At 41.3% G+C, this 16373-nt stretch overlaps 2 protein-coding genes across 2 annotated transcripts in view; both read right to left on the bottom strand.

Annotated features, from left to right (window-relative positions):
* Positions 1–524: 524 nt before the first annotated feature.
* On the bottom strand, positions 525–5421 carry RPS21 (ribosomal protein S21). Its single transcript, XM_032802273.2, has 6 exons — positions 5343–5421; positions 4455–4551; positions 3090–3153; positions 1930–2001; positions 782–837; positions 525–590 (listed from the first exon to the last, which is right to left on the bottom strand). The coding sequence occupies exons 2-6, from the start codon at positions 4502–4504 to the stop codon at positions 581–583; spliced, it is 252 nt and encodes an 83-aa protein (XP_032658164.1). The 5' UTR covers positions 4505–4551; positions 5343–5421; the 3' UTR covers positions 525–580.
* A 2745-nt stretch (positions 5422–8166) lies between these two features.
* CABLES2 (Cdk5 and Abl enzyme substrate 2) overlaps positions 8167–16373 on the bottom strand; it is a 42400-nt gene continuing 34193 nt past the window's right edge. Inside the window, 3 exon segments of the mRNA XM_032802272.2 lie at positions 8167–11828; positions 12294–12498; positions 15497–15603. Coding sequence (XP_032658163.2) covers positions 11688–11828; positions 12294–12498; positions 15497–15603 — 453 coding nt within the window. The 3' untranslated portion in view covers positions 8167–11687.

The following is a 16373-nucleotide window of genomic DNA, read 5'->3' as shown; positions in this document are numbered from 1 at the left end:
GTTATTTTCTATCAGAGGGGTAGCCATGTTAGTGTGGATCTGTAAAAGCAACAAAGAGTCCTGTGGCACTTTATAGACTAACAGATGTGTTGGAGCATGAGCTTTCGTGGGTGAATACCCACTTCATCAGATGCACGTTATATTGAACGTGCTCTGATCCACTGGAGTGCCCCCCCTCCTTTCCCGGAGCACTGCTTTACCGTGTTATATCCAAATTCATGTTATATCGGGTGGTGTTATATTGAGGTAGCGGTGTATAATTAAAGCAAGGATAATACAATGAGCTATATTTGCAACATATACTAAATTTGGATGAGAAAGTTTTAAGTTAACAAAAATGCAGACCCAGGTTTTCAAATGAGGCATAGTTCTATATATTGGGTTATCAAAAGATTTCATCTCTAGGTCCTCAGAATTAGTCAGTTCTGTAACCTTCCTGCACAAACATCTGAAGATATTTTAGGGAACTTTAAAACCCACTGGCATTTATGGTTCTGAACTAAAAGAAAACACTGCACATCAAATATGTTTAAGGTGTTTATTTTACAACAAAATGTTCCATATCAGACAGCATCTTCAGTTAGAAATTCCTGGAAAAGAAAACCAAACAAAATTGTTACAAAGTCGTAATCTGTTTCAGCAGCTTTAATAAATATTTTTGTGAAACTTCATAAACAGCCTGTAAATCCAGAACAGACGTTTTCATCAAGACCTAAAACTTTGGAACCTGGAAAGAAAATCACATTGATAACTTTTGCAAAGATGAGATAAACATACTTACTTGGAAACAATCCCATCATTTTTTGCCAGACGCAGAATAGAATCATCAGATTCACCCTTAAATAGAAAAAAAAATGGAGTTCTGAAACACGGGTCTAAAATCCCTGGTTTCTCATTTTTAAATGTAAAATGAGAGATGTGAGGTGCTCAGCTACTTAAAGACATTTCTGGAAGCATCAAAGGCTTAGAGATGTATATAAATCTGTGGATGGAATGCTATTTGTGCAAATTAGCTTTTCCAAAAGTATTCATCAAATTCTTGGCCATCATGCAGTACCAGAAAGTGGTTTTAACTTCATACATTATGTCACTTGATGTTCAATGATATATCTTGTTATTACGAAGACACAGCACCCTGATGAAAATGCAGTAAAAGCATCACACTGGGTTGGTTTAAAGAAATCTTAAAAGCTGGATTTTTGTGTTGCTTACTAACACCACAGACCCAACACAGCTCTAGAAATTGGTCACTCGGTATACTGGTTGCCACCAAAACACCACAAACTTCAGCTATTTCTTTTACTGATTTCATTACTACAGATTTTTGGACAATTCAAGTATACATGTTTTAACCAGAAAAAAAATCAGAATAAATAAGTGGAGAAGTTGATTTGGTAATGGAATTTGTTCGTGAAATTCACCTCTCAAATCTAAACAGAATGAATACAAGCTAGCTTTTTGTTTTACATTTAAAACTGATTAAGGTCTCATGAAAGGTAGTGGATTGAGAACTTTAGAAACAGAAATCCTCCATCCAGTGAGGATGTAGAGTAGCATAGGAAGCAACAATACTAACAACCTTACAATCCTCTGACAGTGTGCCTCAGATATGTCCTGGAGGAAGAACAACTTGTAGATAAAGAACAGCAGTGTTTCTATGATGGACTGGCCCTGTACAAACTCCCACTAAAGTCAAGAGAGTTTTTCCATTTAAAGAGAAGTTGGATGGGGTCCACTGTCTTTGTTCCCTTTACTGGGTCTGCCAAACAGTGTGCCAGATGAGAGGTATGGTTTTTGTGATAGACACACTAGTCCACTGGGAGTTGGACTGAGATCACAAACTTTTCACAAAGGCCAAACATGCATCACATGGGGATAAACAGTACAACCAAACTAAGACAGTTCTAATTTTCAAGAAAACATTCTTACCATCCTACGAATTGCTCCACAAATGGCATAAGTTTTGAACTGGCCATTGACTCTGCCTGTGACCTTGTCAACCTACAATTATAATTAGATCATTTTGATTAACTAGACATGTTGGTAGACACACAATTCTTGTAATGCTTTACCCTCTAAAAAATATCAAGTTTGCAGACAAGGTGTAAAAAGGTAAATCGTTTGCAGGGAAATGGGTCCTATGGTCAGAATATCATGAATCACAAAACCTGAGCCAAATGTTCCCATTAAAAAGAAAATCACTGGTTAGGTTCTCCACATACATAAAAAGACCATGGAGTCTGATGGATTCAGGATCAGACAACATACAATAACCAGTAACAAACTGGTGTATTAATGAAGGCCTAGTTAGAAGATAAAGCCAAAGTCTCTTTTGCGACACAAGTACAAGTCCAATTTAAAAGTAAGTTTGTGGATTCGGCTGCCTTAATGACAAGTGAACTTGTCTGGATTTAGGACTGTATCGAAATTTGGAAGAGGCAGTGTTGTTCCGCAGGCAGATAAACGCACAAGAAAAATGACGCAAATGATCTCACTTTTTCAAGCTGTAGGGAAGCTTCCCAGAAAGAGAATGTTGAGCTGTGTAAGATTAAACCCTGCAGTGACCCTTAAAATAGCACAAGGATGTATTTTCCATTTCTGCTGATCCCCAATCCTTGAATAATGAAATATGGTAAGTAAGAGAATTTTTCTTAACACTTAAAGGGAAATAAAATCACTTAAAAAATGTTCATATTATGGTGGTGATGTAAAAAAAGATGAAGTCATTTGCCAAAATCCACACAGTAAGCAAATTGCAGAGACAAAACTGCAAGACTTCCAATTATCAGTCCCATAGTTTAACTACTAAGCCACATTCCCTCCACGAATATTAAAAAAGTTACAAATCCTGTACACAGCACAACGAAGGCAGATTTGCCAAAGCAAGCTGCCAAGATAAATTACATCCAATGCTGTGGAGATGGTATTAGACTTATTTGTAAGGTAAAACGTTACAATAATAGATGTAATACAACATTCACGCTGACATATTGAGCACTTCATCAATGTTAGTGAAACTGAAGGTTCTAAACTTCACAAGTAGTTACAACTCTCTAATTAGATCTACATCTGTCATGAGTTATACTTACCTCAGAAATATTCATTTGAATGGACGCATGGTCCTTAGCACCGATTATTCGGTTGCTAGCAGAGCTGAGGAAAGAGGTAATATGAAGTTAAAATAAGAAGCATACAAGGAGGGTATTATATTAACAGAACAAAGCCTATTAAAGGCCTATCCACAGTATGGATACAGCTGGGCTAGCAGTTTGATGATGATAGTCAAGGCATCAGACAGCTCAATGACCATACAGTTAAAAATAGGTCTGACACTGGATTTAAACCTGGCTCTTATTTGGCATCATTACACTTAGCTATGGCAGTAAATAATCTTAGTGCTGGCCTATTTCATTATTTTCAGAATGTATGTTCACTGCATGTAAATGAAGATATCTCACACTGGAAATATGCATTCCTACCTGCTCTGGAAAACAACTATCAGAAACTGGAAGGTAGCTGCCTACTATGTCTGAGACGAATGCTACTTATTTAGTAACAGAGCAGTGGTGGTGATTGTGTAGAATCAACTGGCCCTTCCAATAGCACCCTCACACAAAATTATTTTTGCCTGCACTTCATATAGTTTATTTAAGGGGTTTACCAGGTTTATCTGAATTTCTTATTTAAAAAACTCCCAGTATGTCTATTTAATTCTGTGCCTATCTTAATCCTAGGACTGTGACTTTTAGACTAAACATTGTGAATTCAGATGCAGTGAGTAATCATGAGTTCATGGTAAAAACTCCTAAGAACTCAGAAGGAGCTCACGAAACTGCTCCTGCAGGAAATAAACACCTACTCACAAATGAGCAGTTCATTTTATAAATTTTTGTTCCCCCTTGAAGGTCAGAACAAAATGACTCCCAACACCAATCTGGCCACTTGCTAATGCCTATGTGCTTTTATGAAGTTGTGTTTTTTTCTCTCAACAGTGAAGGTAACTAACCACTGGAACACTTTATCAATTGTCATGGTGAAATCTCCATCAGTGACAAGTTTTAAGTCAAGAGTGGGTGTTTTTCTAAAAGATCTAGCTCAATAAAGGAATTATTTTGGAGAAGTTTTATGGCTTGTGTTACCCAGGTCAGATTAGATAATCGCAATGGTCCTTTCTGACCTTGGGATCTAAGAGGAAGTAATAATTCAACTAAATTAATCCCTTCATAGAATATAGTGAACTGGTGCTTTGGTTACCAAGCTTCATGCTTCAGGGTATAAACTTATCCTCACACAGGAACTGCCTTTCACACACCATCACATACCAGTGAGGTTTATTATGGGGATACTGACACTGTTGGATGCAGGAGGCTGCACAAGACTGACCCTCTGAGTCAGCCTGGAAAGACCCATGTCCCTATACAACAGCACCAAGCACATCAAGGAAAGAAACTCACCATTTACGAGGCACATACAGGTCCACAAATTCCCCAGCGTCGTTCTGCATCTTATTTTTCTATATGTAACCACACAGGGATGTGCAAGAGGAGATGCCTAAGGAGACATAAATCACAGGGTCATACCCTACTAACCAAGTCCTCAGCTACATGTTCTAACAGCCCAGCCCAAGCACACCTCAGCCGATCCAGCTTAAATTTTATCCTGTAGCATCTCTGTGTCTTTTGCACCAAATCAATAGCAATAACAAAGCCCCTTATGAGCTTAATGGAGTCTCTGGCATTTCTCCTTTTGCAACACATACAACTCTGCTTGTGGTCAAGTCTTTGTTTTTGAGGATTTTGCTAGTTTTTGTGGGGGTGGATTTCGGAGTATAAGGACGTGTGAGCGTTGTGAGAGTCTTATGGCGGAAAGGCCTTTCAAACGGGAAGGTTTTGCAGCGTCTCCTAGAGACAAGCAGGCACATTTGCCTAATCTCACAACCAGGGCCCCATGACAAATACTTCGCCCTCAATCCTCGTGTGCTTAGTCCTGGGCTAGGTGATCGGCGCGGCCCAACCGTCACCCTCACGCACCGGGACTTGAGCCATTAAATCCCGAACTCAAATCTGGGCCTAACGGGCGCAAACCCGGCCGGGAAGACAAGCTCCCCCCGGCGCACGGCAGAAGAACCGGGGCTTCCTCCGCTGGCGGCCGGCCCGGGCTAGGCGGGAGAACCGACTCCGGGCCAGGCTGCAGACGGGGGCGGGGGCCGAGCCCGCCGGAAAAGGGGCAGGGAACCCAGCGCCGCCGCCCACCCTTCCTAGCGGTATCTCAGCCGCCCGCGCGGCCTGCAGCCCCCAGTCCCGGCTCGCGCCCCGCCAGACCGGCCGCCCCTCGCCTCCTACCTCGCCGCCAGCCCAGACCGGAAAGGGCGGCACCCGCCGCCCGGAAGCGATAAAACAAAGACGGTGAAAGACGCGAGCGCTTCCGGGGCAGCGTCCTTGACGTCACTGGGGAGAGATGGCGGCGGGGAGCGCGAGAAGCTGCCGGGCCCGGAAGCGCGGGGCGGAGTTACCTGGCGGCAGCTCCCCGGGGGTGTGAACAGAGCCGAGACGCAGGGCGCGTGGCCTCGGAGCCGTAGGGTGACAGGAGCAGCCCCCCCATCAATATCAACAGAGCTGGGCGGGAAGGGGCAATCCCGATATCACCCCCCCGCCACCAGCGCCCGCAGCGGAACGGTCCGGTTCCGAGTCAGGACCTTCCCAGCGGTTCACTGGCGAGCGGGAAGGTTCTTCCGCTCCTCGGCCTCAGGCTGTCATCCCAGAACGGGCTCTCTCACGCCACTGGCCCGCGACCCCCTTCTCACTATGTGACCCCACGAGGGGGGCAAGCCAGAGCCCAAGGGCTTCAGGCCCAGGCCGCGGGCTCAGGCTTCAGCTTGGCCCCAGGTTTCAGCTTCAGCCTTGGGCCCCCACACAGTCTAAGCCAGCCTTGGTGCCCCCATTTAAATGGGGTTGAGATCTACTTTAGGGTCCCAACCTACAGTTTGAGAATCACTGCCCTAGAACAGAACTGCAGTTGTTCGTCTATATCCAACATAGTTCAATGCCTGGTATTACAAGGACATTTACTCCAGCTTGAATGAGAGGGCTCCAGCCAGTTGATTCAAACACAATAGCAAAAACCATTATGGAATATCTGACGTCTCTGGATCCAGCCAGGGAACGTTAGTGTCTGGACCTCACTTACTATTCCAAACAAGCACATTATTATTGACCCAAGAAGCTGCCCCTCCTGGTTTCAACCTGCTATGCAAACATTGGACCACTTTCAACTGCAGCTGAACAAACCATGGAAGATGCAGCTTCTTGATGTACAAGTGGAAAATTAAAAGTTCCACTTCATGGGACTGGGGTGAGAACATCCAAACCAAACATACAACACAGTACCCCAAATACTGATTCAAAGGTGAACTGGATGATATCCACAATGTCACAGAGGAGGCCTTGAAATGTCTTGCCTTATGGACATACAACTGCATCTATAGTATGTTGCTCTGCAGATGTCATATGCATGTGAAAGCAAGCAAGCAATATTTTAGGAAGCAGTTCAGTTTTGTAAGCAGGGAAACAGGAGTTCTTACTTTAAATAGTAGGGGCATAGACAGGAAACTGGAACAACCATCCAGGGAGAGTAGCAGGGGTAAAAAAAAGCTCAATTGGCTTCAAGGTTGAGCTTGCTAAGTTTATGGAGATAGTATGATGAGACTGCCTACAATAGCATGTCTTTGGCTATCCCTCCATGCAAGGATGTTTGCCAAGGGGGTTCACTGGTGGGTTTTTTAAGTGGCTGAGGAGCCCAATTCATGCCTTGCAGATTTTCCCACAGAAAAGATCTCCCCAAGGTGTGATCTTGGAGGAGACAGTTGTTGGCTGGACTGTTGTGCCCTCTTTCCTCCTTTGTCACTTCTGTCTCATGAGCACATCTACTCCTCAAAGTGACCTATGGCACCACTGTGTTCTGTTCCGCGCTGCGTCCTCCCACTTTGTACTTTCAGATAGCAAATATCTCCAATGACCAGTGATGGGACACTAGATATGGAGGGTTCTGAGTTCCTACAGAAAATTCTTTCCCAGCTGTCTGGCTGCTGGGTCTTGTCCACATGCTCAGGATCTAAGTGATCACAATATTTGGGATCAGGATTTTTTTCCAGGGTCAGATTGGCAGAGACCCAGGTTTTTTTTGCCTTCCTCTGAAGCATGGGGCATGGGTCAGTTGCAGGTTGAAATTAGCATAAATCATGGATTCTTGAAGCTGATTTACAGACTTCAGTAGCTCAGCCAGAGATTATGGGTCTATTACAGGAGTGGGTGGGCAAGGTTCTGTAGCCTGCGGTGAACAGGTCAGACTAGATCAGTGGTTCTCAACTAGGGGTCCAGGAGGCTGTCAGCAGGCTTCAGGGGGTCCATTAAGCAGAGCCAGTAGATTTGCAGGGACCCAGGGCAGACAGCTGAAGCCCCACTGTCTGGGGCTGAAGCCCAGGGCCCTAAGCCCTGCCATCCGAGGCTGAAGCTGAAGCAATTTAGCTACATGACAGCCCCTGTGCCATGGGGCCCTGGGCAGTTGCCCTGCTTGCTACCCCAAACTCTGGCCCTGGCTTTTATATGCAGAAAAATGGTTGCGACACAAGGGGGCTGTGGAGTTTTTACAGGATGCTGTGGGGGTCGTCAAAAAGAAAAAAGGTTGAGAACCCCTGGATTAATGATCATGATGGACCCTTCTGGCCTTGAAGTCTATGAGGTAGTAAGTATCTGGCTTGTTAAATAAGTTTGTCCTAGAGCTAAAAAGATGTATTAAATGAACAGTCTGCCTTATAAGAAAAATTTCATACTGAAATGTGACTATGATTGCTGTAACTGAAAGACTAAAATAGACAGCACTAGTTCCCATGTATGTTTAATCAGCTTCTTCAGTTTGTGTGGTCCTGTCACACAGTATTATATTTTTTTTAAATAGGGCATTATTGAGAACTCAAATATGGGTTAAGGATTCAGAGGCAAGTGTAGTACATGAAACTATCCAGAATAGTTGTTTTGCAAGTTGACTTGGATTACCTCTTTCTGCCAGGTATTTAGAAGGAGGCAAAGGAAAGGCTCATATAGTTAGTGTTCTTAAAGGAATCTTTTCCAGACACAAGCCAAAGTATGTTACACTTCATTGGTTACAAAATATGTATCAAAACAAATTTTATTTCACAGCTTCTCAATCCAAGTTTCATCAAAAGAATAGACAAATTACAAACAGAAACTAATTTACTAAGACAAAACTATAACAGTTCACATAAAAATGTACAAGCTCCTATCAAGAGTCTTTTTGTTGTGCTAAATCTAAGCAGCACCATATTTACATGTGATACATAATTAAAACCACACACCCAAATGTAAAGAGACCAGCATTTCTCTTTAAAGGAAAACAGACTCTTTGTTTTTGCATGAAAAAAAGTGTAACATCTCTCAGAATGTTATGTTGGGTCACATTTTGGTTTAGACATTGATAACATTGCAGTAATAATTTTCTACCACACAGTGGCAGCTTTTCTATAACAAGAGAAATATATCACAATGAGGCTTAACTGAAATAGAACTCTAAGCCAATTTAGGGAAGAGAATGCTAACGTCTATAAAACATTACACACACACACGTACGTTACTGCCTTTGCCATCAGGAGTACTATTTCTGTACAGATAAGTCACAGAAAAGGGTACCCAACATACACGTTGTAGACGGTTGATTAAAATGACAATTTGGGATCAATAACCCATCTTCAGACTTGAAACAAGATTTCTATGGTGTTACAGAAGAGAGTTTCCTTCCATTTCTTATAGAAATTTACACACAGTGAACACTGTATATAATAGACCATTCCCATGATACAATTTTCACCCATAATATCTAGGGCTTTAGAGCTCAGAGCTTTGGATGTGCACATGCTGAGGTTTAATATGAGAACCTATTACAGTAAAGTCTTTCCTTAAAACACTGCTCTGAAGAATACATGCTTTATCTTAGGAAGGTGTAACTACATTTTGCTGGAAGAATAAACCCAACTTGCCCATTTACACACTGAAGCAACAACCTGCATCCTTACTCAGGCACAGCTTCCATTGCAGTCAATGTCTGAGGAAGGATTGCAGGATTAGACTTTAAGGTTTACATTTCAGTCAGAGCATCTTTTCTCCATTACATATTAGTTTAAAAGCAATTTAACTCCTATAACAGCAGGAGCACAAGTTGTCTTGGAGCACTACATTTTTAGACATTTATAGTAACATGACAAATGGATTTTACATTTTTTGGACAAATACTCTGAGAAGTTTTACATTTACCACTTCCCCAAATACTTAACTTCCATATTAAGTTTGTCTATATTTAGATAAATAAAAAAGTATTGACTGATTTGGAGAATCTGTAGCAGATAATGGACCATTATAAATTGAGTGCACTGGATTAATTAAAAAAAAAAGCTAAGTTGGCAACCCATAAGTGTTAGTCTAATACTTTAGTAAAATAGAACTTATAAAACTGGCACTAATTATTCAGTATAGAACTTTAGCAAATAACCAACAATTTTCTAACCTCTCTTTTGGAAAATCAAATTCAATTGGCAAGTTGAATGTTAGCTATCTTCCAATTTAAAAAGTTTGTAAAATTCTCCCAGATTAAGAAATTAGTCATGCATATTAAACTTTACAGAGAAGCAGCTTTCTAAAATTCATGTCCTGAGCATTGACCAGAAGTATCAGAGGGGTAGCTGTGTTTGTTGCTTTTTACAGCGCCAGACTAAAAGTCCTGTGGCACCTTATAGACTAAGAGTATTGGCGCATAAGCTTTTGTGGGTGAATAAGTCATGCCTCTGACGAAGTGAGCATTCACCCACGAAAGCTCAAGCTCCAATACGTCTGTTAGTCTACAAGGTGCACGGGACTCTGTTGCTCATTGACCAGAAGGCGCATGTTTACTTGCACTAAAGTTGTTAAATAGAGCTACTAGGTCTAGGACTTGAGTAGTATCACTGCAGTTAGACATATAAAATACCTTTCTAGTGCTGCTTAAAAAGAAAGGCTCTACTAAGTTTCCTTCAATTTCACTGAAGTCAAACTGGCCTTAGATAAAATGTAGTTGAATAGCAAGACTTCAGTTCTTTCTTTGTTCTTATTTAGTGGCACAAACAAACACAAGAGGTTGAAATTTACAGTACTCCATGTATCAGAGACCAGGTAGCCTTTTTACTTCAGGAAGAGATCTAGTATCTAAGTTAGTCACAAACAAATACTTGGACATTGAGAAATTTTGTATTATTTTTGTCCCTTGCAAACACACACAAACATTTGTAGCATAGTATTGCTTAGAAAAAAACCCCAAGAGCGACTAACTATCGCTAAAGGTACAACATGTTTCAGAACTGTTTAAACCAAGTGTCTGGGCAACAGTGGAAGAAGTTATTTAACCCTTGCATAAACATCAGTCTGCTGCTGAACATTAACCTCTAACTGAATGGCTGATCAAATGTGCAACAAATGCCAGTTTCATGAGGCCCATCACAGTGGCACAATGCTTGGAAGAACTGAGTAAACAGTAGCAATTTAACAACTGGACATACTTTGTTCCATTGACTTAGTTTGGAAGCGATAGCAGTACTGGCTGAAACACTTGTGTACAGAGCAGAGAAAGATCACTCATGATAGACACGGTCATGTTTAAAAAAGGTGCCTAGCTTCAGGCTATAGTAAAAAGTGGCATAAATCAAAATTATAAACGATAATATGGTGATTTCCTCTCACATGTAAGTCAATTTCTTATCTCCAATTGAAAAATGAACTACAAGAACAAACTCCAAGCTGCTTTGCTGCAGCTAACGTGTTCAACAAGTGATATTTCACGACAGATTTCCAAACACAATTTTTCCTTCCTTTTTTAAAATAAAACCTTTATTCACGTATTAACAGTTAAAGAAGTTGAACTAGAATAGTTTCATACTTGCTACCTATAGATCTATAGTACAAATCCCCTCTGTAATATTAGTGCAGATATACTGGAATTGTTTTCACTATATGCAAGGCAAATGCAGGTAAAGGAAACATTGCTATTTAAATTCAGGATTCACTATTATGCAACGTAATTAACTTAAAGTACTGGTACCAGACCAGTCAGTTTTAGGCACATCTTTAAAAAAAAAAAATAAAGTATGCATTTTATTAATGTGAAAATGCAGGAAAATTCTCAGATACACTATTTGAAGTTTATGATTTTTTTTGAATGGAGGTGTTTCTCCTTTTAGTTTCAAGGAAGAAAATAAAGGTTGAAACAATTTAAGAGAACAATAGTGTAGCATCCTTTGTAGGGAAGAACTGACCATTTCCTAGTAAAGCTGAAAAGGAAAATACAGAATAACCAGCAGCCACAAAGGTAGCTACTTTGTGAATCATTTGTGCTTTAATGTCCAAAGGAAAATAAAGTTCAAGACAACCCTTTCTGTACCATCTCCTGATACAGACTTGGTACCTGTATCGTTAATGTACATCTTGACTGTTAAAAAATCATGCTGCAGTCTTCAAACTAGCTGTAGGCATGATCTGATGCGTATTGTGTCATAGAGAAGGTCAGTGGCAAGTGTCAAATTCAGGAGCAAAATGTTCAGTAATGCTGTTAATCCCCAGAGCCACTGGTGAGCAGTTGGAATGTAGCTTTGGTCAGGCTTGCTGTGTGAGACGTCTATAATGAGGTAAAACTTGGTTTTCAGGAAGGTAGAGGACCAGCTCCAAAGCTACAAGCACTGTAAATTCAAATCCAATGAGATCTCGTCTGTTGAATCTGAATCTTTCTTCTAGTTTCTGCAATGGCATTTTTTGAGGGGGGAGGGGGGGGAAGACGGAAGAGAAAATTGGATCAGGAGTTGTCCTCAGGAAAGCTACTAGATTGTCACAGATCATACCAGCATAAGAAAGAAAAGTAATCATGTTAGGGCCTGAGCTGTACATACATACAGGATCAAATATGCAGTTGGCCTACAAAACTAGAAACAGACCAATTTATGGGTTCAACTCTGGTAACTAGGAGCCAAATTACCCAATCTGCATGCAAACAGGTTTCTGCATGCTGAAAGGGACAAGCCCAGAAGTTTTAGGGGTGCTGTTTGGAAATCAAATAAAAAAAACACAGGCCATTTCCCTCCCAAAAACAGGTGCCTAATTTTTGAAAAAGTCTTGGTCTTAGCTCATAAAATACAAAACTGCAACATTAATAAAAAGACAGAGCTTATTTAGGACCGTGAATGAAAGAATTTAAACTATACTTACATCAATAAGGTGTTTAACTTCATGTTTCCTGAGATCACTGCTGATCTTGGCTGCAAGAAGCACACAAGCACCAGCGCACAGTTTGCGGTTTTGTTTGTTGAGCTTGCCTTGGAGAACAAGCTTCTCAAAGTAAACATAAGCCATTGACACAGTAACTGGCTCTAGATTGCACTCTTCACTCAGGTTCCACATCTCTCTCTTTAAGCTGTGAGGGGACAAAATACCTTTATCACATGAAATGATTTCTAAAAAACATTGGAAACTCTTCAGTGTAAAGGAAGCAAGGATTAGTAAAGGAACTGAAGCCCAGAACTTATTCATCTGGTTCATATCTAATCCAGACTAGTTCTCAACAATGCTGTTACCAGGCAAAGGCTGTTTGGTGGCATATAAAGTGAACTGGTATTCTCAGTACAGTTCCCAGTGGACAGGCCTCCACAATGCAGGAACTACCATGATGGCTGGCATTAACTCGCCGCTTTCAGAGGCCAAGGAGACTGAACCTCCTTGTCACATGGAGCTGATCCCTCTATATCAGTTTTAAGGCAAATTGGCAAGGCAGTGGTGCAAACCTGTAGTGCTATTGGTCATGCTGTATCTGTGAAAGATCTCTCTCTAAACATGCAAGAGTAGGGAGTGGGAGCAGTTGAGGAGAAGAGGGAAACAGGACTTCAGGGCACGGTGTCTGCATGCAAATAAAGAACTAGATTTTTCAAATTTAACATTCGACACATACAAGACACTGTATATTAAACAAAAATTGATGTAATTTCTGATTGTAAATATCTATAGTGGTTGTACTAAGATGAAGGGTATGTCTACACTACAAAATTAGGTCAAATTTATAGAAGTCTTTTTTTAGAAATCGTTTTTATACAGTTGATTGTGCGTCCCCCTACACAAAATGCTCTGAGTGCATTAAGCTGGTGGACTGCGTCCACAGTTCCGAGGCTAGGGTCAACTTCCAGGGCGTTGCACTGTGGGTAGCTGTGAGTAGCTATCCCACAGTTCCCACAGTCTCCGCTTTTGGGTTGAGATCCCAATGCCTGATGGGGCAAAAACAGTGTTGCGGGTGGTTCTGGGTACATGTCGTCAGGCCCCCCTCTCCCTCCCTCGGTGAAAGCAATGGCAGACAATCGTTTCGTGCTTTTTTTCCTGGGTTACCTGAGCAGATGCCATACCACAGCAAGCATGGAGCCCGCTCAGCTCACTGTCACCATACATCTCCTGGGTGCTGGCAGACGTGGGACTGCATTGCTACAGAGCAGCAGCTCATTGCCTTTTGGCAGCAGATGGTGCATTATGATTGGTAGCCATTGTCGTCATATTCCTTGGTGCTCTTTTAGCCGACCTCGGTGCGATCGGTCAGGGGGACCTGGGCAGACATGGGAGTGACTCAGCCAGGTCATTCCTATCTTCTACCGAGCACCCAGGAGATGACAATGGCTAGCAGTCGTACTGCACCATGTGCTACTAGCCTAAGATATAAAAGATAGATGGATCAAAACAAGAAGTTGATCCGATTTATTTTGTGAAAATCAACAGCCTGCTAAACCCAGGGTTTTGAGTTCAATCCCTGAAGGGGCCATTCTGTGTGACAGTTGTTTGCGTTTCTCCTTGATGCAAAGCCACCTCTTTTGTTGATTTTAATTCCCTGTAAGCCATGTTGTCAGTCGCCCCTCCGTCAGAGCAACGGCAGACAATTGTTTCACGCAAAACCAGGTGAGGAGGCGATGGCAGTGCGGTGACGAGAAGGACATGATCATAGACATCTCACAAAGTACAGGCCGGGCAATGTGCCTTGGCAACGTGCACATCATGCTGATGAGCAAAAGTTCGCGGGCCTTTTCCTGTCTACCTGGCCAGTGCATCTGAGTTGAGAGCGCTGTCCACAGTGGTCACAATGGAGCACTCAGGGATAGCTCCCGGAGGCCAATACCATCAAATTGCATCCACACTATCCCAAATTCGACCCGGCAAGGCCGATTTCAGCGCTAATCCCGTTGAAGGTGGAGGAAAGAAAATCAATTTAAAGAGCCCTTTAAATCAAAAAAAAAAAAAGGGCTTCGTTGCGTGGGTGTGTGCAGGGTTAAATTGAGGTAATGCTGCTAAATTCAACCTAAAGTTGTAATGTAGACCAGGCTTAAGTCTCTAAGAAAATATTCAGTATATAAATATAAGAATTAAATAGCCAAACAGGAAACTGCCATTTTGATGAAACAAATTAGGGCTGAGAAAATAAGAATTCAAGTCCCAATAAAACTCAGTTCCAATTTTTTTTAAGTTAACTGAAAACTCTGTTAAAGTTATTAAACTGATTTTCAGCGATTTCAAGTGGTGTCTGAATTTCCATAGGGCTCGATCCTGCCTACTCGCCATTATGAGACTCCTATTGAAATTTATGCTCATGCACAATCCCATTGAAGTGAATAGGACTAAAGCGCATAAGGGTTTGCAGAGTCAGGGCCTAAGTTTGCTATTCACAGATGACAGTCTTCCCACTGGGAAGTACAGTTCTGTATCATCAAGACAATGTCCCTCCCTGAAGATAGAAGTTAAATGTGTTCATAGGGTATTTCTAAAAATATCTGAAATTATATTTTGAACAATTGTATTTCTTATGGGTATTTATTTCACTAAAAGGTACTATAACAAATCACTGTAGTTTTCTTTAAAGATAATTGCCATATTGTGGCACAAAGGTGAAATTGCCTGGATTTTTTTTTCCATTCTGCAGTTTCATATAACAAGCCAAGACCCCAGGATATTTTCCTCATTACTCAAATAGAAATAGATAGCCATGTGTCCCAGATGGAGGCACAGACTGCTTATAGAAAAGGTGGACCACATTGTAGGCTCTGAAGTCCACTTAGGTTTTGATCCATAGTTTGCAGAAGGATTGCTGAGTCACTTGTAATTTGCTAACATTATATTAGTATTAAGTCAACAAAAACGCAGTATTAGTCTGAAAATAATTACTTTTAGGCTGAGTTATAGAGGACTACTTCCAGCATCCTAAGCATTCCTGTAATGGCTGCCATCCCACAGCCAGCTTAACTGGTAACAACAGATCATCAGTATTTAATCATATATACTATTAATAGAATACTTAATTCCATACAAGTGTTAGAGGAAGCAGCTTGTACAAGAGTCTTAAAGGACATTCTCTCTCTCCTTTCTATTCTCAAGTGCTTGTTTCTTACCTTCTGATTTTGCTCAGTGTTAGCTTGATGTGAGGAAACTTCTCTTTAAAAGTTTCATTCATGTCCTTCTTAAGGTCTGAGGGTTTCACGTATTCTATTACTGTGGTCTGAAACACAAGAGGCAAATTTTCTACAACATTTGTGGTTTTATGGTCTACAATGCATTATAGGTGCCCTTCAAGCATACCCCGTTTGATACAAAGGCAAGACAGACATGTCTTTAATAATATTTTGCACTCCTGCAGTGAACATCCAGTGCTTACAAAATATTAAAATAATCTCAGCAATTTGCAAGACAGACAATTATCCCCATTTTACAGACTGTGAAACTTAAACTGGGAGGGTCAGCGACTTGCCCAATAGATCAGGCTCCCTTTCCAGTATAAGCTCCTCAGAGCCTGACGTACAGGCTTCATTAGCTGCCCAATGCTTTACCTTTAACACACAGGAAAGTGTGGGGACACTCCTGTGAAGCTAGAACTCAGCTGTCAGTGACACTGCTCATCATGAGAGCTTCCCTACTAAACTATCACGATTGAGCCGTGCCAGTGACCAGTACGGAATGTTAGGTACTGTTACAGATGCCTGTTGTAGGCCACAAAGCCATCAGTCTGCTGTTAGCACTGGTCTACAATTTTTGAGAAGTCGTCTGCTTCAGAGATAAAATGTGGTATTATGTATTTTGATGTGCTGAATTCAAATATGACAATTAAAACAACTGATTGGCTACTGTTTCTAAGATATGTAAGGTTTTACATTTTATTGCTATGTATCATTGTGTAGTAGTATGGTTTATCAATAAATTGTAAACCTAGGTCTGTTTCATGTGTTTGTATCGTTGGCTTTAGCGTGTAATATTTCACCTCCTGTTGTTTAT

This window comes from Chelonoidis abingdonii, chromosome 14 (assembly GCF_003597395.2).
Source record: "Chelonoidis abingdonii isolate Lonesome George chromosome 14, CheloAbing_2.0, whole genome shotgun sequence".
Classification (NCBI taxonomy): Eukaryota; Metazoa; Chordata; order Testudines; family Testudinidae; genus Chelonoidis; species Chelonoidis abingdonii.
Note: the sequence above shows the minus strand (reverse complement) of the source record. Positions and strands in the feature narration are given on the sequence as shown.